General features: G+C 38.7%; 1 protein-coding gene across 1 annotated transcript; it reads right to left on the reverse strand.

The window, feature by feature from the left end:
• Window positions 1-1,586: 1,586 nt before the first annotated feature.
• LOC121311588 (poly(A) RNA polymerase, mitochondrial-like) lies at window positions 1,587-19,546 on the reverse strand. The gene is made up of 9 exons (XM_041243977.1): window positions 19,359-19,546; window positions 17,386-17,552; window positions 16,466-16,699; window positions 15,627-15,851; window positions 7,891-8,102; window positions 5,862-6,088; window positions 4,845-4,937; window positions 4,671-4,744; window positions 1,587-2,313 (listed from the first exon to the last, which is right to left on the reverse strand). The coding sequence occupies exons 1-9, from the start codon at window positions 19,510-19,512 to the stop codon at window positions 1,948-1,950; spliced, it is 1,752 nt and encodes a 583-aa protein (XP_041099911.1). The 5' UTR covers window positions 19,513-19,546; the 3' UTR covers window positions 1,587-1,947.
• Between the last annotated feature and the right edge of the window lie 2,372 nt (window positions 19,547-21,918).

Consider the following 21,918-nt stretch of genomic DNA (forward strand, 5'->3'; position numbering starts at 1 on the left):
GGCCTAAGTATAAAAGTGTGTTTGGTAGATGTTCTCTGAGTTAACTAGCATGCTACCTAGTTAACCTTTTGTCACCAATTATTGTTAACTGGTGAGGGTCCATGATTACTATAAATATAGGTAGCATAGGCACAAGTTTGTTATTCATGAATGTAAGGGAGCAGAAAATGGCAAAATACGCTCAGTTATGCAAAGAAAAAAGACTAATTACTTTAAGAAATGAAGGTCAATCTTTAAGACAAATCACAAGAACTTTGCAAGTGTCTGTAACTGCTGTGGCCAAGACCATCAAACTATTTGAAGAAACTGGCACTCATGAGGACCTAACAAGGTCAGGCAGGCCAAGGGTGACCTCAGAATCAGAGAACAAGTTAATCTGAGTCACAAGTCTGCGAAACCGGCGATTAACTGTCCCTGAAATACACGCTCAGCTAAATGCTACAAGAAGTACAGATGTTTCAACATCAGCTGTTCAGAGGAGATTGTGTGAAGCTGGCCTAACTGGAATAATTGCTGCAAAGAAACCATTGTTAACAGTGCAGAATAAGAGGAAGAGACTTGCCTGGGCCAAAAAACACAGAAACTGGGCGTTTGAGGAGTGGAAGTTGGTCTTATGGACCGATGAATCAAAATTTGAAATATTTGGGTCCAACCACCAAGTATTTGCAAGACGCAGAGAGGGTGAGCGCATGAGTTCTGCATGTGTGGTTCCCACTGTCAAGCATGGAGGAGGCAGTGTCATGATCTGGGGTTGCTTTGCTGGTGACAGGGTTGGTGATCTTTACCATGTCCATGGCAAGCTCAACCAGCATTGCTACCATAGCATACTTCATAGCTATTCTATTCCATCAGGATTACAGTTAGTTGGGCAGTACTTCATTCTTCAGCAAGATAATGATCTGAAACACACCTCAAAGTTGTGCAAAAACTATCTGGAAAGTGAAGGACAACTCAATCTAATAACCTGGCCTGCCCATTCTCCATACCTCAATCCCATAGAACTTGTATGGGACGAACTGGACAGAAGAGTCAAAGCAAAGCTACCCACAAGTGCTCTGCATCTCTGGGAATTGCTGCAGAACAGCTGGGAAGACATGCCGGGTGATTTCCTGCTGAAACTTGTTAACTGAATGCCTCGTGTTTATGAGGCTGTTATTAAGGCAAAGGGTGGCTATTTTGAGGAATCCAAGATTTAGAGACAATTTTCAATTTTCTTGAACATTGCTTTGATACTCCTTGTTTTGTATATTGTAACATGTGTTTTCATTTTCAAGTATTTACAGAAACGTATACAACGTAAAACATTGTTAATTATGAAAAAACCTGGTTCCAAGTAGGTGTACTCAAACTTTTGACTGGTACTGTATATTCAAATAAAAAATATATTTTATATATATTTGTGTATGTATTTATTTATATGTTTTTACTCAGTATGGATATTTTATTTGAGTCTTTGCTTGTTAAAAAAAGTGTAAGACAACACTAGTCTTGCTACTCTGACAGAGCAGGTATACAACCTGGGTAGCTGAAGCAAATACATCTACTGCCCTTTACATTTAGTCAATTACAACCAGATATTTAAAACAAATACATTAGAAATGTTTCTTTAATATGGCATGGATATAAGAATCAATACAAAATGAAGGTAAAACAAAAATGAAAACAAACTTTTTAAAAAAAAGCAGTTTTTTTTGTTTAGTCTTTAAACACATGCAAACAATTGTTTTTCCTTTATTACAATTAGAAATGCAGACTACTTAAGATAAAAAAAGAAATGAAACCTGATCTATATTAATTGTATCCTGTGTAGATGCAGAAGTGTCTCTGACTTCCAGAAACCAACCAGGCCTGCGAGCTGCGTGACTGCAGTCCAGTGGTGGGCTGGGGCTCAGCACTGCTGTCCTATCAGCATGGGATGCACAGGAACGTTTCTAAGCAGGACCCCTGCTAGTGGGCCTGGGTGGAAAAGTTCCTCTTTCCATTGCCAATGGCGCTGTTGGGTTTGCTGTTCTTCAGTGACTCCAGGAGGCTCTTTATCCTCTCGCTGGCAGGCTCCCTTTTCCTCCTCTTCTTGCCCTTGCCTCCAGTCTGTGAGGCGGAGGGGAGCAGCAGAGCAGCCAGTCCCCAGGGCTGAGCTCCTGCCCCTGGTGGATGGCTCATTCCGTCTTGCTGTAGAATCCAGGCACTGTCCCTGGCCAGCGACACAAACCTCTCCAGCTGTGTCTGGTTCACGTTCTTACTCACATTGAGGGTCTGCTCAAACGGGTTCTGTATGTGCAAAGGGGAGACGTCGGGCTTGCTCTGCTCCTTACCCTGAAAACGTACAGTACAATCAAATCATTGTGACATGCTTAGTTCAATACTACTTAATATACAGCTATGGCCAATAGTTTAGCAACACCTCGAATTTTAGGATTCAGACAATTAAAAATGATACAATATTTATATAAAACATCTGAACAATTTAGATATTTTATTGACCATTTATTTATCATTATCTAATCAAAGAAACTACACATTTATCTACTGATATGTCAAAATCATGTCAGTTTTTCATTAAGTATATGGACAACTACAAAGCAGAATGTAATTCAATATGTTAACGTACCATTATTCGGAAGGTTTCATTCAACTTTATGAAGCAAAACGAGTTAATTCTATAGGGTGATGCAAATCGTTTGGCCATAGCTGTACTTAGGGTTTATGAAACTGTTCTACATAACCTTATATTTCCCCAAAAACGTGGAATTTTACTATAAAGCAAGATCTGAAACTTTGGGATTTCCAGTTTTCCATAAACATCCCTTAAACACTTTTTGAAATAGATTTTTTTTTTTTAAATGACCAACAAAATGAAAACTAAAGTAACCAATTGCCAAACAAACCTTATAAAACATACCAGCATGCATACATTAGAAAATTCAGTTCAGTCTCAGGTTAAAAGAAAAGAATTATTTATTATAATTGCAAATCAGGAACTCCAGTTGATCCACAGGCTGGGAACTCCAGTACATGATAGAGCTGCATAGTTCCTGTAACTATTGAGTCCAGGCACAAAATACACTTTGTACTTCATTCCAATGTGTGAAGGACCAGAAATAAAAGTGCTTGTTTTGACCTCCAGCCCTGGTTAACTGGAATGGAATGGCTTGTCAGTACACTGGACTCTTGGCTCCAAAGTCACAGACTGGAATCCTTCCTGGGGATAACATCTACAGATCAACAAGTGCAGGGGAGTAATGAGGAGCTGCTGGAGATGCAGATCTCAAGAGAGGCCCCTTCTGCTTGGCTGACATTAAAGGTGAACTGAGACGTTTAGAGAAGCCTTAAGAACGTGACTAATGAACAAATATCTCAACTCCACCTACTGAAATCTACAGCACAAAAGCATGCAAGCCCAAAACGAAGTGCAGCAGTTTTTGTAGCGTGTTCTTGTTTTTAAAAAAAGACAGGAATTCCTTTGAAAGACTTGGAATTGGAATTGATGAAAAAGAGAATGTTAATTAGAATTGGAATTGGGAACCGATTCTAAAAAGGAATTGGAATTAAAAAAACTGACCCCAACCCTGACTTCAGTAATGTGTATCATATTGTTAGTTAAGCCTGTATTACAAGGAACTGATTCATTCTCACTTAAGAACTTTAAAGTATACCAGTATAAGAAAGATGCTTAATAAAAAGAAAAACCCTAGCAGATGAAAACGTTTGATCTCACTATGTCATCACTGAAACTGCAGTTAGATCACTCTCCACTTAGATCTCCAAAGAGTAACTGGAAAATCTAACCGCTATCAAAACATCACCGCGATAGCCGTCTTTTGTCCTTTTGTACGGGTGGATGCCTGCAACACATTGGTTTTGTAGGGGTTATATGAATGTTGTGCTTCTTCAGGGTAAAGGTCAACGTCTCTGGTAATAGGCAGGTTTCACGAGAGCTTCCCGTTGTAGTTCTGTGATTGTACCCCAGTTCTGACCTGAACACACCAAGCCAGTCAGCTTCTCAGGAACTGTGCTGAATTGTTCTGTGACCGTACCCCAGTCCTGACCTGAACTCACCGAGCCAGTCAGCTTCTCAGGAACTGTGCTGAATTGTTCTGTGACCGTACCCCAGTCCTGACCTGAACACACCGAGCCAGTCAGCTTCTCAGGAACTGTGCTGAATTGTTCTGTGACCGTACCCCAGTCCTGACCTGAACACACCGAGCCCATCAGCTTCTCAGGAACTGTGCTGAATTGTTCTGTGACCGTACCCCAGTCCTGACCTGAACACACCGAGCCAATCAGCTTCTCAGGAACTGTGCTGAATTGTTCTGTGACCGTACCCCAGTCCTGACCTGAACACACCGAGCCAATCGGCCTCTCAGGAACTGTGCTGAATTGTTCTGTGGTTTTGTGATGCTCACCGAGGCTTAAGCTCAGACCACCAGACTTATTTTGTAACCTGAGCAAAAGGTAGAAGAGGCAACTGAATTAGCCTGCTGTGCTATCTAGTCTGCTTCTTTTGAAACCTTAAATATGGTTCCTACTTTGTGATTTCACTAGATGAAACATGCTTTTCTCAGAAGTTCTCTGTTGAATAGTTTCTTTTATTTTATATATATATATATATATATATATATATATATATATATATATATATATATATATATATATATATAAGAAGAACTTACCTTTCTAATGTTGATAGACATTTTACTAAAGGAAAAGTTTCCATAAAATTCAAAGAATTCCTTCAAAAGTTGTTCTACAATAGGGAAAAAAAACACAAAGATCCATATTCAAGAAAGATAGTAATTACATTTTTTTATTTTATTAAACAAGTAGCTTTTTCATTTTTAACCTACCTAGTGTCTCTGTGTTCTCTGTAGTATTAATTCTGCTGATGTTGCTAACAAATGTACAGTCATGTCCTTCAATAAGTTGTTTATCAGAGGCACCTAAAACACAATGTAACAGTGTATTCAACAGCAAAGTAATAGTATATTCAGCACCAAGGATATAAAACCCGTTTTTCTGTTTGTTTTTTTGTATTCTTTGTATATATTTTAGAGTGCCCAGTTGTTTCAATCCTGGTTTTCTAAGCAGTTTAGAATGTGCAATTAAAATTACGAGCCCTCACCAGAGCCACTCCCACAACAGCTCAGGAGAACTGAAGGTCAATGGATCTTGTCCACTTAAGCTCACCAAGGCACGTGGTCAGTAGGCTCCACGTCAGCATGATCAGGAGAAATTATTTTTTTTTACCTCCCTAACCAGAGACAAAGCAATGCACAATCTCCAGCACAGCCAGAATATACACCTGCACTCCCCTGACTGCATAACCCTGCACACAACATGACCTTGCCTTTAACAGGTGAGCCACTCAGGGACCCTTGTAATTCAGTCAGTTCTAAAAATAATGTATTACTAGTAGGGCTGTGAAGAGTTGAAACATTTCTATCGTGATTAATCAATGCTCTATTCGCTGGACTTCTGGGTTATGCTATAAATAGCCTGCAGCTGATGCAAAATTCAGCTGATACAGAATGCAGCTGCTAGGCTTCTCAGCAGAATGGAAAAGACAGAGACCACACAACACCTGTACTGGCTCCCTACACTGCCACCTCATATCAGAAGTGCTACATCATCATCATTTTTGACATTAGCTTTTTAAAACTGAATTCTAAACTCTTGTTTTTCTTTAATTTGTATACACGAGTTGTATTGTGATATTCTTCTGTTTTGTCCTGTACAGCACTTTGACATACTTTTTGTATGAAAGGCGCTACATAGAAAAGTATTGATTGAGTGATAAGCATGTTAAATAGGCACTGTGTGTGTTACCTACAAAACACATGAAAAGTATCCAGTACTATTCTTACCTGCTAGGCCTTTAAGCTGGTCCAAGGTTGGGATGATGGGAGGGTCCCTCTTCTGCAGAAAGAAGATGACCATCATGGTGAGGGAGAAGTTGGTGATCCAAGCTCCCGGAATGCTGCTGGTGATGGCGTGAGCACGGGCCCAGCACCTCACTGTGAACACCAGCGCCCTCACTCGTGCGTCCAGGGAGCCGTACAGGTACAGCAGCTCAGAGCTCTTAATGGCTATTCTACAGGGACACAACAGACACAGCTCAGACGTGCTGTAGAATGTCTTTGACTATTAACTTAAGGATGCGTGAGCTTTTCAATATGGACGCTGACACATCCTTAGTTGAAACACAGGGCCAGGTTATACAAAGGGTCCATGCACTGGCCTTTTACTGGGTGCCAGGGATTGCGTCTGGCTAAGAGGAGCAACAAAAAAGAAATGCAGTGGTCTCTCTTGGGCAGGCTGAGACATGCTCACTAAGTAGTTTCAGATTGGCTTGGTTTACATTTAACAAAATGTTCTGTATATTGCTCAAAAAGCCCCCTTCGTGTTCTTGTTTATTCTTATTTGGTCAAAGTCACTTGTCAGGGCTACTTTCAACAGGTCTAATAAAGAATTGCTTGGTACAGCTTTTTAACTGCTGAAGTCTTGTGAATATATGGTACAGCTTACGAACTAGAAATAGAAAATGTAGTTAATTGGCACAACTTTTTAGCGTGAGAAGGCTATTTATACACCATTTTTAAGAGCATGAGGAATGTGCGTGCTACATCATATTCTCGTGACAACAGAGAGAATCCGCAGTCTCTAAACTGCATGTAACCCAAGCCATTGATAGCACTGCATGTGCTCGACCTTCTCTTTGGGTAAATCAAACACTCCCCAGTACTACCAACAGGTATTATGAACACAAAAATGAATTCAAACAGTGAAATGGTTTCACCACCATTTAAATTTTGTTTTCTATTTTTTTTTTCTGCTTTTGTTATATGAATGTAGAACTTCCTGGCAGATCTTTAAATCACAAATCCGAGAAAGAAAAAAAAGTTTTCCAGAAGTGCTAGGGGTTGGGGGAACTGGACTCCCTGCCATTCTGCTGTTAGACAATTTAGTTCAATATTAAAGTAAGCTCGAGCCGCCACTACAGCCAATTGATTTCTAATGTCAGAAGTAAAAGGACATTCTTGAGGGAATAAGAGTGCTGTCAGCTGCAAGGCAGCGAGAGTCAGAAAAGCTCAGACTCTCTTCCTGTAAATCAAGACAGCAGCCTTATTCCCCTGACATGTGTCTCTCAACTTCAGGTACAAACACTCAAATAATTCACCAAAACGTACTAAAGGCACTAGCCGCAATGTTTCGCTACTTGATTTGTTTCTTGGAAACTGCATCATTCACCATCAGAATATTGCATTAACCACCTGTTTTTGTCCTAGTACAGCAATTGATACAGTAAGAGGCTCCTCTAAAATGCCCTTAAAAAAATAAAATAAAAAGCAAGCTGTGTAAGATTAACTTCTGTGCTAAACTGCAATTCCCATTTTCCATCAGCAGGGGGCAACATATCTCAATTCAGCCGGGCAATATTTGATTGCAGTCCACCACACACTGTTGAATTAAAATACAAATGCCATCACTGCAACTGACTGAGGTCTTAAACCGTTTAACATTATCAACTGATGCCGTCGGTACAAGTATTAAATTAAATTCACAGTTGAAGAACATGTTTAAAGTTTGGTCTATGACTGAATAATTGAATGATAGTTAACAAGTTTTTGTTCTGACTAAGAACCAAAAATTCTGCTTGGATGGGTTTGATACTGTGACAATTTTTTTGTAAATGAATTGCATTTATTCACACGGATTGCTTCAATTGTCTTTTCCACCTACAACCTATATGTCAGTTTTTAAATAATCTACAAAAATTACCCAACAGCTTCTGCCATTATGCAACACTGAACACAAGTTCACTGCCTTGCTCTCCGTGGATACAGTTGGACTCCAGAAGGGTTTCTACTCTTCTCTCAGTCGGCATGGCCGTACCTGTTATTGGCGGTGAGGTCACACTGGAATCCAGAGGGCTGATGAGCGAATCGCACCAGAGGGCAGCGTGCGTTCAGGATCTTCTGCACTCCCACACAGCCTGGGCCAAACTGGTCGATGCATTCCCCGATCACAGACAGGATTTTCTGCGTGGCTGCCCTCTCCGAAGACGCTCTCTTCATCTGGTATTCCAGGGTAAAGGGACCCGCTGTCTAAGAGAAGACGTAAAGCACATTTGCAAATTACAACATGGTGGCACTGAAGGGAATTACTGCATAGAGGTATGTCTGTCCCAAACTTGCTGGTTATATTTTGATTATTCACAAATGCTTAATTTAAAAAATACAAATATTTCAATAACAATGTATTTGTGAATGCTCATAAAAGGGGAAGTTACAACCACTTGGAGAGCTTCAGCACAGCTCTGCATCCTCACATCAATCCTGACCTTAATCTGTCTGACTTTCAAATTTGGGCTTCAAGTAGAGATTGACAATTGTGCTAAATTGTGTGGTGGTTTTGTGTTTTACCACCAAACTCGTTTTACTGTGAAACCGGAGCCTCTGGACACTTCTGGGTAATGAAACAGTGCCAAACAATTAAAACAAACAACATAAAAGTTTCTCAAAGAAGTGAAAGGAAATGTTGCAGTAGCTCTACAACACTGCATATTTGTTTACCATTAAAAAAAAATGTCTAAGGCTTTTATTAACAACCTTTGAAGAGCTTCTTCCTGGGTGCAAAGTCAACTATATACCTCTCCTCTACCTGCAGTTTCAAATAAAATTTAGTTCTCAAATACATAAATTTAACAGTGTGCAATTGTCTGAACAGGTTACCTAGAAAATACCTGGACAAACTGACATCACCTGTAGTTTAATCTTTAAATAAGTAACAAAGACACAATTACAGCCATTGCCCAGTCCGAACAGTACATTCTGAGACCACTGAGATTCCTAATGTGCAAGCAAGCTTGTACTTGCAAGGTACAATTCTGACTGTAATCAGTGAAAAGGCATTTCCATGTTTATCGGATAGACTGTTCCATAAGGGAGAACAAACTCCCACATAATGAAGGGTTGAACAAACCATGTGGGCAGATGGGGGAATTCCTGCCTCAATATGAATGAGACATTTTGGCTACACAATGTGTCATATCAGTGAATATGGAAGTCAAGGGGACCTTTCCAAGCTGCAGTAAAAGATGACATTTAGCGTCCACACACAATGGTATCCTCTTACTTGAAATGGTAAAACACTGATAGCACCGCGTAACAATTTTTTTTTTTTTTTTTGGTTCCTGGGTAGTAAGTGTTATTTCCTAATTGCTTATGCCTCAAAAGTATAGAAAATGGCTATTATTCCCCACAAACTTTGCTTTTGTGACCAGGACAGTGATATTTTGAAATTTACCTATTTTCCAGAACATTCCAGATAGATTCAGTGCTGAGTAAACTTGGAGTAACTTCTAGAACTTTCTAGAACTTTCCAGTAATATAAATAGTAGTATAAATACAGGGGCCTTAAGCCCACCAGTTCAGTTTAGTTCCAGCTGCCCTGTTTTGCTATGTCTGCGGCCAATTTATCAAGACAAGAGCAAAAAGTACTCCGTGGAAGCATCTGCTAAGATGTGTGAGGCCTAAACAAGGCATATTTCGGCATGCCTGTCAGGGATCAAGACAAACCCTGGGCACCTCATTTCACCTGCAAGCACTGCAAAAAAACTCTGGAAGGTAAGATGGACAATTGTTGCTCGGAATTTAATGTTATAAAATTTGTTAATTTTTAAAATTGTAAAAGTTTTTAATTTTAAAATTTAAAATGCATTAATTTTTTTAAATGTTTACATTGTTTACAATGTTATTGAAAAAATAGATCATATATGAAAAATGTTGCGAGAATCTCTTACACATTAGTCATGGGTGAAATAAATGTATTTTTGTAGGACGGTACAGAGGGGAAAAGAGAGCCATGAAGTTCGCTATCCCAAGAATTTGGCGGGAACCCACTGACCACTCAAGCAACTGCTACTTCTGCATGGTGGACCCTTCCAAACGTCGGACTGGCAAGAATGCACCTGCTATCACGTATCCGGACCTTCCTTCATCCATCGCCCCGGTGCCACACTGCCATGAGCTCCCCGTACCCACTCCTCCGGAGAGAGAGCAGCCGTCTTTAGAAGAGAGCAGCAAGTCAGCGAGCGAGGAAGACGTTGTAGATCCAGATGACAATTTCAGAGGTGGAGCTGAGGAGAGAAACCCATACTACTCCAACCAAAAAGACCTCAACGACTTGATTAGAGATCTTGGTCTCACCAAGTCCAATGCCGAGCTTTTGACGTCTAGGCTCAAGCAGTGGAACTTGTTGGATGAAAGTGTGCAAGTCGCAGATCAGAGGAAGCGTCACCAACCTTTTTCCAGCTTCTTCACCCGTCAAGATGGGCTCTGCTTCTGCCACAATGTGACCAGTCTGTTCGAGGCAATCGGAATCGCCTGTAACCAGAATGAGTGGCGCCTCTTCATTGACAGCTCATCCAGGAGCCTCAAAGCCGTGCTGCTCCACAATGGTAACAAGTACCCGTCTCTTCCTCTGGCTCACTCGGTGCACCTCAAAGAGGATTACAACAGCATCAGGACCTTGCTGGATGCCTTGAAGTATGATGAGTACGGCTGGGAGGTCATAGGAGACTTCAAAATGGTGGCATTCCTGATGGGTCTCCAAGGCGGTTTAACCAAGTTTCCCTGCTATCTTTGCCTTTAGGACAGCAGGGACACCAAGGCGCACTACCACAGGCGGGACTGGCCACAGCAGACCGAGTTGTCTGTGGGGAGGAACAATGTCAAGTGGGAGCCACTGGTGGACCCCCGGAAGGTGCTGATGCCATCACTGCACATCAAATTGGGCCTTATGAAACAATTTGTCAGAGCTCTAGATAAGGAGTCGGCAGCCTTCAAGTACCTTCAAGACTTCTTCCCTAAGCTGTCTGAGGCAAAGGTCAAAGCCAGTGTCTTCGTCGGACCACAGATAAAGAAGATCCTGGAGTGCAATGAATTCCCCAAGAAGCTCACTAGTGAGGAGAAAGCGGCTTGGAACAGCTTTGTCGCAGTGGTTCGGGGCTTCCTGGGCAATCACAAGGCCGTAAACTATGTGGAGCCGGTTGAGACTCTGGTGAAGAACTACGGCATAATGGGCTGTAGGATGTCCCTCAAAGTCCATATCCTTGATGCTCATCTTGATAAATTCAAGGAGAACATGGGAGCGTACTCGGAGGAGCAAGGCGAGCGCTTCCACCAGGATACACTGGACTTTCAACGCCGCTACCAAGGACAGTATAACGAGAACATGATGGGAGACTACATTTGGGGGCTGATTCGTGAAAGTGATTTACAGTATAATCATAAATCTCGAAAAACTACTCACTTTAAATCTTTTGTATTCATTTTTGTATTACTTTAGTATAAATACATGTTAATTTGGATTCATATGTTGTTTTTTTCTGACTATGTGAACGAAAAGACACAAATTCGCCCGTTTTCTCATTGGAAATAGGTAAATTTCAAAATATCACTGTCCTGGTCACAAAAGCAAAGTTTGTGGGGAATAATAGCCATTTTCTATACTTTTGAGGCATAAGCAATTAGGAAATAACACTTACTACCCAGGAACAAAAATTGTGTTACATAGTGTAGTTTTTCTTGTCCATCACAAACAGCTTTTGGTTTGTAACTGTTTATTAGAAAAAATGAAAAACAAATCTAATCACAGACAAACAGATAACAATAAAAATGTCCCTCTAAACAACATGCATCCTGTTTGTATGTTGACTAAGTGGTGTAACGAACAGGAACTGCTCACCTTGGTTAACCAAAGCACTTTTCATTGCACATGCTGGCAACAACACCAACTTTACTGTAAATGTTAAAAGATTCTTTCCCATTTGAATGAATGCCGTTTTGGCATAAAATGTCAATCAAAAAACAAGAAATCCCCAACTGTAACGAGCTGTGCTGATCCCATCAATACAGCATGATGCTGGCAATATATTTCAATATATAAAAAAATATATTGTGTCAGTACCATAGCCTGCACCACAGCTGGTAGAGCAGCATCTTGTTACAAATTCACATAGATTAATCAAAATTGCATAAAACGAGTTTCAAAACATACAGTAATCTCTAATAGTCAAGCCAATGAAGTGCACTGTAAAAAGGTTCGTCATCATGATCTACATTCACAGAATTTGGGAAAACAAATGATCATGCATTCTGATGCTTCATCATAATCAATTAAGCGGCAGCCAGGGTAGTACATCAGCAACTCCAGTGTCAGTGCAGTAGAGAGACTGCAGCTCAACAACACAGATATTTACAGTACGTCTATATGGAATAACTCCCAGCAACAAACAGCGGCTATCTACAGATGGTTAGTTTAGAAAAACATGACAATATTTGTGGCCCTGGGCTCCAAGGGATATGCACGTGGAGTAGATACAGTAGATGCTGAGACTGGGTTGGATAAACTTAGATCTAAATATTAATATAAAAAGAGCCAACAATAAAAGGAAAAAAGAACATCCAGTAGATTAATTTAATATCTGAAATTCAAAATGGCATGTAAACAAATGTCAAAATGCGCCGCTGTTTCTCTTGCTATACAAAGTTTGAAATTGTTCAAGCTCTTGAAAAAAACCTGAATCACGCACAAGCTGCTGATTTGGTGCTTCACCATTCTGTTAAATAATGTGCCACTTGTATATTGCTGCTGCATTTTGTAACATGTGTAGGGGGGCTGTGTTAATTTAGTTTGACAGTTAGTTTATTAACTTTACGTTAACCCTAAGCAACGGCCATTATTTTTGCCTCTGCCACTGCGATAGCCTGAAAGACACCCGGCAGCTAATTTCAGAGTACATAGCAATTTTTTACCGTGTTGCTTTGCTTTAGTTTTATTAACGTTAGTTTGTCTGTTATTTTATGATTGTAGTTTATCAACATAAACTTGCCTACTGTTTTGGTTTTACTTATTTCAGTTCATTTCATATGTTGATGCATGTGCGTCATGACAAGTAATACACATGCATTTACTTATTTATTGATTCATATTGTGAAAACACTTCAGCTTTAAGAACACTTTGCTTGGTTCCCCAGAGGGGTGTTCTCTTAGCCAGAGACTACTGTAACACATGGTGGTATAATAAAAAGTGTTGGTTTTGGTAGCAAGGTTGTTTTGTTGTGTACATGAACTGGTGGTAACAGAATTAGTTTTGGAAAGCTGAAGCCAGACAACTGAACGAGCCGTGATTTAACTACTGAACGATAAACGATAACGATAGTTTACCATGTATCATAACAATAATAATAATAATAATAATAATAATAATAATATTATTTAGGAACTACAGTAAAAGGTGACACTTAGTGCCCACACACTGGGATATCCTTGCACAACTGTAACTGTACAACACCCGTAGGCTTCAGAGACAACTTATAGGAAATCTAGTTGCATCATCTGCTGTAGATATAACCCAGTATCATAACCATTTTATGAATACAAATAAATAATAAATTGAGGCACAAAGAAAACTAAATGTAATGCTTTATTACACAGCAGGTTCACAGAATGGTATCTGCACTCTCATAGAAATGTTTTGTACCTCACAGGCACAGCAGCCAATTGCTTAATGCAAGCCAGGGCAAACAGTCTGTCTGAACAAATACTTATGACAATCACTCTATGCTAGCTTGTTAGCTTTGGCATCATATAGCTGCTGCACAAGAACTAATAGTTAGCCAATAAAATCCCTGAGCTTCCAAAGCAACACAATTAATAAACTCTCTCTGCACCTCATATTTCGCACATGAGCCTTTGTTACGTTTTAGATCTATTACACAGGATGGACCCATTTTGCATGATTTGTGGCTGCACTAACTTGAAACATTTTGTGCAAGGGACAACGTGTAAGGGAAGTGGTTACCTGTGAATGTAAAGACTAGCAGGTGATTTTTCTACCTCTCTGGAGTTATGACAAGAAATCATACGGAAATGCAGCTGTTATCAGGGCTAAAAGCACTTCTTTGAAAAGAAGAAAACTTCCCCCAGGGAGACTGATCTCATGAAAACGTGCATTGCAGTATGAAAGCAAAATTTTTTAATCAAGACAAATAATCATATTGATCTGATTAACCAATAATATGTCTGTTGCCTAAAACATAGCTAGCTGCTGTATTTTTTTAAATGTGCATAATTGAAAACATGAATAAAAGGTCAATAGAAAAAGTCATGAAAAGCAGAACTGGAAAAAAAAAAAACACACAGCATCAGCAATTGTGTTTTAAGGTCAGAAGATTTCCATGTAAGGATGGGGCAGGGTGCTGTAAGTCAGTTGGGGTAAGCATTTCTCAGAATTTCAAAAAATAAAACTCAGAAATACTTCTGTAAATCAAGGGTGTGCAATTTTTAAAAAAAAACTTCTCGTCCAAGGGACAAAAAAGTAGAATATAACTTGTAGGATTGTGATTTTATCTAACAGTGAACACAATCAATCAATCAGTGATTATCAGGGTATGTAGCCTGGTTCACTAAATTCTTCAAAATGCACAAGTTCCCTGTGACCCCACCTCACCTCAACAAATGTATAACATACTTTAAGGAAATGTTCATTTCAGTGCAGTATGGAACACATTAACTAGTAAATTTAAGTAACATACTAAGGTAACAACTATAGTAAGCAATAATTTGAGTTATTCAAATATAAAAATAGCCTCTGGGTGTTTTTTCCACTTTCACTCTAAGCTGAATTCAACAGATTTATAAAGGACTTGTGTCAGGTTATCTACTATTTTATTTATTTATTTATTTATTTATTTAAGCAGTGTACAACAGTACACTAACATTCTTTCCCTGCTCTACTCTCACTGAAATAAATACATACATGAATTAATACATAAACATATTGCATTGAAATTTGCAATTCTATATTCTATTTTAAAATGAAATATTGTAGAGCTCTCATATATAAGCATTTCATTTCTATCATAAACATATTTGTCAATCTTCATGTTTTAATCATTTCAGAAATCGATGGATTGTGCTTGTCCAATAAATAACTAGTAAAAATAGATAAATGTATTTATTTTTTTAAATATGGCATTTAAAACAAAAAAATATGTAAATATGTAAATGACAAACTATGTTAGCAACATTATAATGGAAAGAAAAAAATCATAAAATTTTTTGCAAGGAGAAGTTTGTCTTGAAATGCTTCTAAACAGTAAACAAAGTTTAAGTTTTTTTTTTTTTTTTAAACATCCCAACAAGTACACGCTTGACCACAAAGTTTCTAATCCATTTCTAATACCTCAGCGACTATGGTTGTTTTTTTGTAACTTTACTAGATTGATGAATTTAAATGTCACGTTTACAAAATTTACAAAAAACATAAACAATACCCTAAGTTTAAAAGATGAGTCTGCAGCTAGCCAGAGGCTCTCAGCAGCCATTTCTGGGTTTCTTTGTAGCAGAGTTGTAGCAGAGTTGTAGCAGTTTCAGCACATCATTCTGGGAATATACTGCACGTGCACAGCAGTTTATTACCTACTTTGTATCAAGAGCATTCGCTCATACAGCAAACTGGATCGCTCTGTACTCAGTTTCCTGTATGGATCAACATGAATTGTACAAATGTCAAGTCATACCCACCGGCCCACCATGCCACTATGTTAGGAAAATGACTGTACCTTTTTTGAATTCCTTCCACTGATACCATCCAAGTCTAGAAACATATCCAAGTCACAACCTAGCTTCCCAAAGCCATTTACTGATGAGCCAAATAGCTTCACAGTGCATTCAGGAAAATAGGCAGCTGCAATGTCTTTCAGTAAGGAACACACCAAGAAACGGAGGCGAACATTGTCTTCAGTCAACTGGTATGTTTCAGTTAGGGTATACAGCTGTTGATCTATCTAAGATTTAAAAGAAAAGACAAAATAAGCTTGATAATGGACAGTCCTGGCCTTATTCATTCCCAAGCTATACTAAAGATCTTCTAACAAAATGGTGTTTACAAAATAGAACATATGATATACTTTGTCCTGTTGCTGGTAGCTCTAATTTTGTATTAAAAGCCATGGAAAGGAAAAAATGTCACAGAAATAACTGTTTACAATTGTAAAAGTAACTTAATAAGCAGGGGAGTGGTACACAGATTAATGTGCTGAGTGCTGGAATAAGCCAGTAACAGTGGTTTTTGACCTCCAGTGAACAGACGTGCACCTCAGCTTTGAAACCATTATTTACAGAGAAATACTGATAACAGTTAGCCAGGGTAATTGGCTAATTATTAGTTCTTGTGCGTCAGCTATATGATGCCAAAGCTACCAGGCTAGCACAGAGTGAGTGAAGTGTTCATTCACACTCTCAAGGTGTTTTGTTTCTCATTTCGTAACATTAACACCCTTTCAAAAATAGGAGTTAAAAAGACTGGAGATATCGCTTTGAAAATATGGTCATAATGGTGGCCATTTGATCTACTGCTGATTAAACACCTGAAGAAGCAAGTAGAAGTAAGAGCTGTTACCGTGTCAGCGCCTGAAAGCCTCTGAACAAGTTCATTGATAGGAATGGCAGACTGTCTTAGGCACTGAATAGATGAAGAGACACTTGATAGGTCGCCTGGATTGTTCAGTTTTAAAGAGACAAGTCTAGATTTGAATGGCACAGTAGCTTCATGCTGAATGCTTGGGATGATGGTCCCATCTTGAAGAGATGCTATACTTTCTTTCTTTGAAAACTCCACCACAGCATAAGTACCCTAAAAGAAAGATTGTAAAATAAGATTGTAAAAATGCAATGCTTGCAAGACAATGAACAGCAATGATTCTTTAAATGAGTTAATGCTTTATTTTGTGGTCCATTGTTGTTGTTTAAAATAAAATGTTTGAGGTACCACCGATATTTTTCTTTCTGTGTAGCAGAGTGATGTATACTTTAAAAAGTGGATTCATAATTTGGTACATGCCAGAAAGTATTATTTCAAAAGGCTTGATAGATTTTGTGAGAAACCAAGACACACAAGGGTCATTTTAAAACAACAAGTTTAACAAAACTCATTACCTGGTAAGTGTTTATTAGAAAACCAATATTGTTCTAATTTGCAGTATCATTGGACTAGTGGTTCAGATGAGAGGGAGAGAAGGAGAGGGGAAAAAATCATGTCTCTGTCTCAAATAGATCTTAAGACAATTTGAATGTCCGGGCTCCTGATCAAAACTGGTCTGGTCTAATAAAGATACAATTTGAAATTGACAGGATAATGAGTTTTGTTAAAATTTGAGACATTACTGTACTGTCACGCTCCTGGCAACTACTGCTATTTACTGATATTAAATTGTGAGGTCCTCTGATACATACATTTAAAACACACAATACAACACCTCCATATAGGATTAAATGTAACCATCAATTACTAGATCAACATTAGTACACATTAGTACTTACAAAGCTTTCATAGAAGAAGCAGGTATTGATTTCTCCATGGCTTGACAAATGTTTGAGAAACTTCTTCTCATTGGTTTTTGGGGGACAGTTAATAAGAACTGATCTCTCTGCTTGCTCAAGCCTTTCTTCTTGCAGCACATAAAAGGGTTTTCTTTCAGCAGTGGTATCTTGATAAAGGCGTGACAACAATTAGTGCAAACAAGTACTGGGCATTCAATCTTTAAAACCATGTGTTTTAAAAGTTATACTGGAATAAATAATGCTACTTTCTACTTCTAATGTCGCGTTATATTTTTAACATTTTAGCTTAAATTATTAAATTGACTCCCAATGGAAACAAAATGCAAAGACAAATCCACTAATTATACAGGTACGAGACATTTATCAATGTGCAAGTTACAGAAGTGGCTTTTGCAGAGGGTTATAGATCTTTATTATCAAGTCTGAATATCACTTATACATTATATTACTCAAGAGCCAGCCTGACAACCACGATTTAAGTACGATACTGAAGTTGGCAACTTATTTGCCAGCTTCTTCTTCCCATACCAGCTGTTTCTTCCCATTTCAGCTTCTTATTCGGCCAGCTTCTTATTTACATTCCAGCTTCTTATTCGCATATAGCAATTGTAACACAAATTGAATAAGTAACGGGTATTTCGGTGGTTAAAATCACTCTGGGCCATTTATTTCAAAGTTTATTCTCACAGAGGGGGAACCTCTCTATGTCAAACATATGCAATTATCCCAGCCCAAAACTAATTTTGATACGAAAACAGCTGGCAAACATGGCACAGATAGCAAGTTCGCCAATAACGTAAACTGAGTAACTGGCTTAAGCCCCTGCCTTCCTGCCCTTCTATAACACCCGCTCGGTCAGAGGGGCTACAAAAAAAAAAAATACAAAATCTGTTTCCTGCCAGTCAGCTCGCAGTGGCTCATCTAATCTAGACACTCCGTGCATAAAATATTATTAAACCGAGGAGAGGAGAAGTTTTCATTGAAAGAAAGTTGTCATTTTATTTAATACACTTGAGGTTGTGTTCTTACTATACGACATGCTGTACCAAAATGTGTTTTGGGCCAGGGTAAATACCCATGGGTGGCATAGAGGTGTTCCCCCTCTGTGAGAATCAACGTCGCAATCAGTGGCCCACAGCGATTTAAGCGCCAAAATACCCCATCTACTTATTCAATTTGTGTTTTTGGATAACATGCCAACTTGATATCTGTGCCACGTTTGCCCTCTGTTTTCGTACCCAAATCAGCTATGGGCTAGGATAAATACACATGGGAGTCATTGAGGGGTTCCCCCTCTGTGAGAATCAACTTTGAAATAAGTGGCCCGAAGCGATTTAACCCCTGAAATACCCCAATTACGTATTCAATTTGCCTTAATTTGATAACATGCTAAAATGCTATCTGTGCCATGTTTGCCCGCTGTTTTCGTATCAAAATCGGTTTGGGGACATTATAAATACACATGGGGGTCGCAGAGTGGTTCCCCCTCTGTGAGAATCAACTTTGCAAACCGTGGCCCAAAACGATTTAACCCCTGAAATACCGCAGTGAATTTAATTCGTGTTAAATTTGCTGTATGTGAATAAAAAGCTATAATGTGAAGAAACTGGCGAATAAGAAGCTAACTTCAGCATCGTGATTTAATCCGTTTTTTTGTTTGTTTGTTTTGCTTTTTTTTTTTTTTTTTTTTTTAAATTACAGGCATAATTCACAATGCGATGGTGTGGCAAGTTGAGTGTGTGCTGAAGAGATTACGAACTAAACAATATAATTTTGACTGTACTGTTTGCAAATGGTATGTTCGCCAGCTGTGACTCAATCACAACTGTGAACCTGGTTCAATGAAGAAGTATGTTTTTATCTCTCTTACAGTTGTACACTCACCCATACTGTACAGTACGGTGTTTATTATTACTGTGCTAAAACCGCCGCCATGTTATATTAATCTCTACCTGTTTGGTCTGTTCTTTGATCGACCTCACTCCTGACTGCGGCGCTGCTGTTGCTGTGCTTACTCTGGGGTCTGAAGCACCCATTCTCGAGGCTCTTCAGTGCTCCTTTCAATCCCCTCGGCCTCAACCTGCACATCCACAAGGAAGCCGCCATTGCCGCTGTCAGCCGAGAGGACACTGCGCAGGTGCGCAAAGCTCCCCTTACGGAAATACAAAAGTATCAAAACACATTTTCTTTGCAAACACAGAGCATGGAACACCACTGTGGAATAATAAGGCGAAAAGGACTTGGAGACTGCAGCTTGTTTGATGTGGAACAGGAACAGGTTTTAGTCTTTTAACAAAATTTGTTTGTACTATTTTTCTGCTCTAGCATCATGACTGACAGCCATTTGGGGATGTTTTTTTTTTTTTTTTTTTTTTTTTTTTTGTCAGAAACTTCCAAGCAGTATTTACATCAGATGTAATAAACTATAACATTAATGTGCCAGATATATTCAAATAAAATCTCGCTATACAGTACAACTCATAAACCGAGGCTACGTTAATTGCAGTTTTCCAGTATTGCAATTGAAGAACACTTGTAATTTAAAATCAGCAGTACAGCTATGGTCAAAGGTTTTGCATTACCCTAGAATTAACTAACTTTGCTTCTTAAGTCGAATGAAACATGATGAAAAACTGATAATTGAAAAATGTGTGTAATTACACTGTGGATTAACAATCGATTCTAAAGCCGTTTTCAATTAATGAATGCTATGATGGATGAAAAATGTCATCTGTAACTTTAAATAATGTCAATGGCTATTATCCAATAAAATATTATTATTGCGTGTGCGACCAACCTGGTCTCTACGCGCGTCAGCGAGCAAAGTGTGCATGGTTTATATCATTGCTGTTAACTATTTTAACTGCAGTTATGACAGTCACATCACATTGTATAAACAGTGTTACTGTTATAATTAAAGGGCAATGAGAATAACGTCTCTAGTGTGGATGGCTTTGTTTGGTGGTTTCACATTTCACAGGATACCCATCTTAAATGCTATGGTTCACTGAACCAGCATGTCGTTTTGAAGTTACGTCAGTTACAAGGCATTTAATATGCCTACAATAAAAACAAGGAAACAACCGGACTGTAGCTTGATTGTCTTACTAATGCATTGCGAATGCTCTGGCAGCATATAAACAGATTGAGGCAACAGCCGGCGCTGGGTCTACGCCAGCTGTGAACGATCCCTTTATTTGAACTTAAACTTGTAAAGCAGGGCTTCTCAAACCCAGTCCTGTGCTCAGCTGGAATGACAACCAGAAGACAAGGGTCCCCAGGACTGGGTTTGAGAGCCCTTGATGTAAAGCTGTCTCTTACATCTGTGGTGGAATGCATGGAATGCAATCTCCCGTTCAATTCATGTTTCTACTGCAACCTGACGGTGATTACGGTAACAATATAAACAATCTAGCTTTGAGTGGAGCAAACTTGTTTGACTAGTATTGGTAGGAAATTAAAGGGCTAAACCCTATTCAATGTTTTTTTTTTGTTTTTGCCTTGAAAGCAGCCTGTTTGTTATGCATATTTCAAATCCTTGATTAGGAAAGATGCATCTAATGAGAAACATGTATAGCGTGTATGTATTGTAACTATCGAAAAAAAAAAAAAAAAAAAAAAAACAACAACAACAAAAAAAAAAAAAACACAGAGCTCTTTGAACGGTTTTCATCAGTAACCTTTCGCCTTTCATAAGAAGTGATGTCTGACTGAAGTACTTTCAGTCAAAAAATAGACAGACCTTTGATCCCTTTGATCGGATGTTATATTATTTTCATTGGAGTCACTAACAGCCCAAACTGTTTGCTGTTCTGTGTTGGGAAGGCTGCCTTTGTGCAGGACATGTTACCTTGGAAACCACTGTGGGGTGAAGTCTTTGAAGTCGTTATCTTGTGTAGCAAAGTTAGTTTTTCATAACTAAGACTGTTGGACAAACATAGCTGATGCATTTATTAAATTAACTTAAGAGCTTAAGAGTTGAAATGATATAGGCCGGTCAGCATAACTTGACCACACATGAAGGTGGGTAGCACGTGTTTTAAAATCTTTGTTAAGAGATAAAAGCAAATTGTTTTTTTAATCAAAAATTGAAACAAGAAAGACATAACATACTGTAATTTAATGTAAGCCAGTGAGATTGTGTGTATTATTTTATATTTTTATGAGAATACTGTCAGTTGAGCCTCACCTATGTTAGTAAATTATAAAATACCCTGGTTATATGGTTATATGAGCAGTAATTAAAAAAAAAAAAAAGTTTGCATTTAGTAGACAGTAGTCTATATGCAGAATAGTTATGAAATCATCTTAAACTCTATTCGACTGGCTCAGATGTTCTGCAGTCTGCAGGTGTGATACACATGTAATATCCTTTCTCAAATAAGTCAGCCGTCAATGCAGGTGGAACTTACAAAAATATTAGAAGCCTTTCATCAGTGGTATTCAAGGGTGCAATTTCTATTTGCATACATAGTCGACGCAGTACAATCATGTAGACCTGTTTAATTAGCA

Source organism: Polyodon spathula, chromosome 3 (assembly GCF_017654505.1).
Source record: "Polyodon spathula isolate WHYD16114869_AA chromosome 3, ASM1765450v1, whole genome shotgun sequence".
NCBI lineage: Eukaryota > Metazoa > Chordata > Actinopteri > Acipenseriformes > Polyodontidae > Polyodon > Polyodon spathula.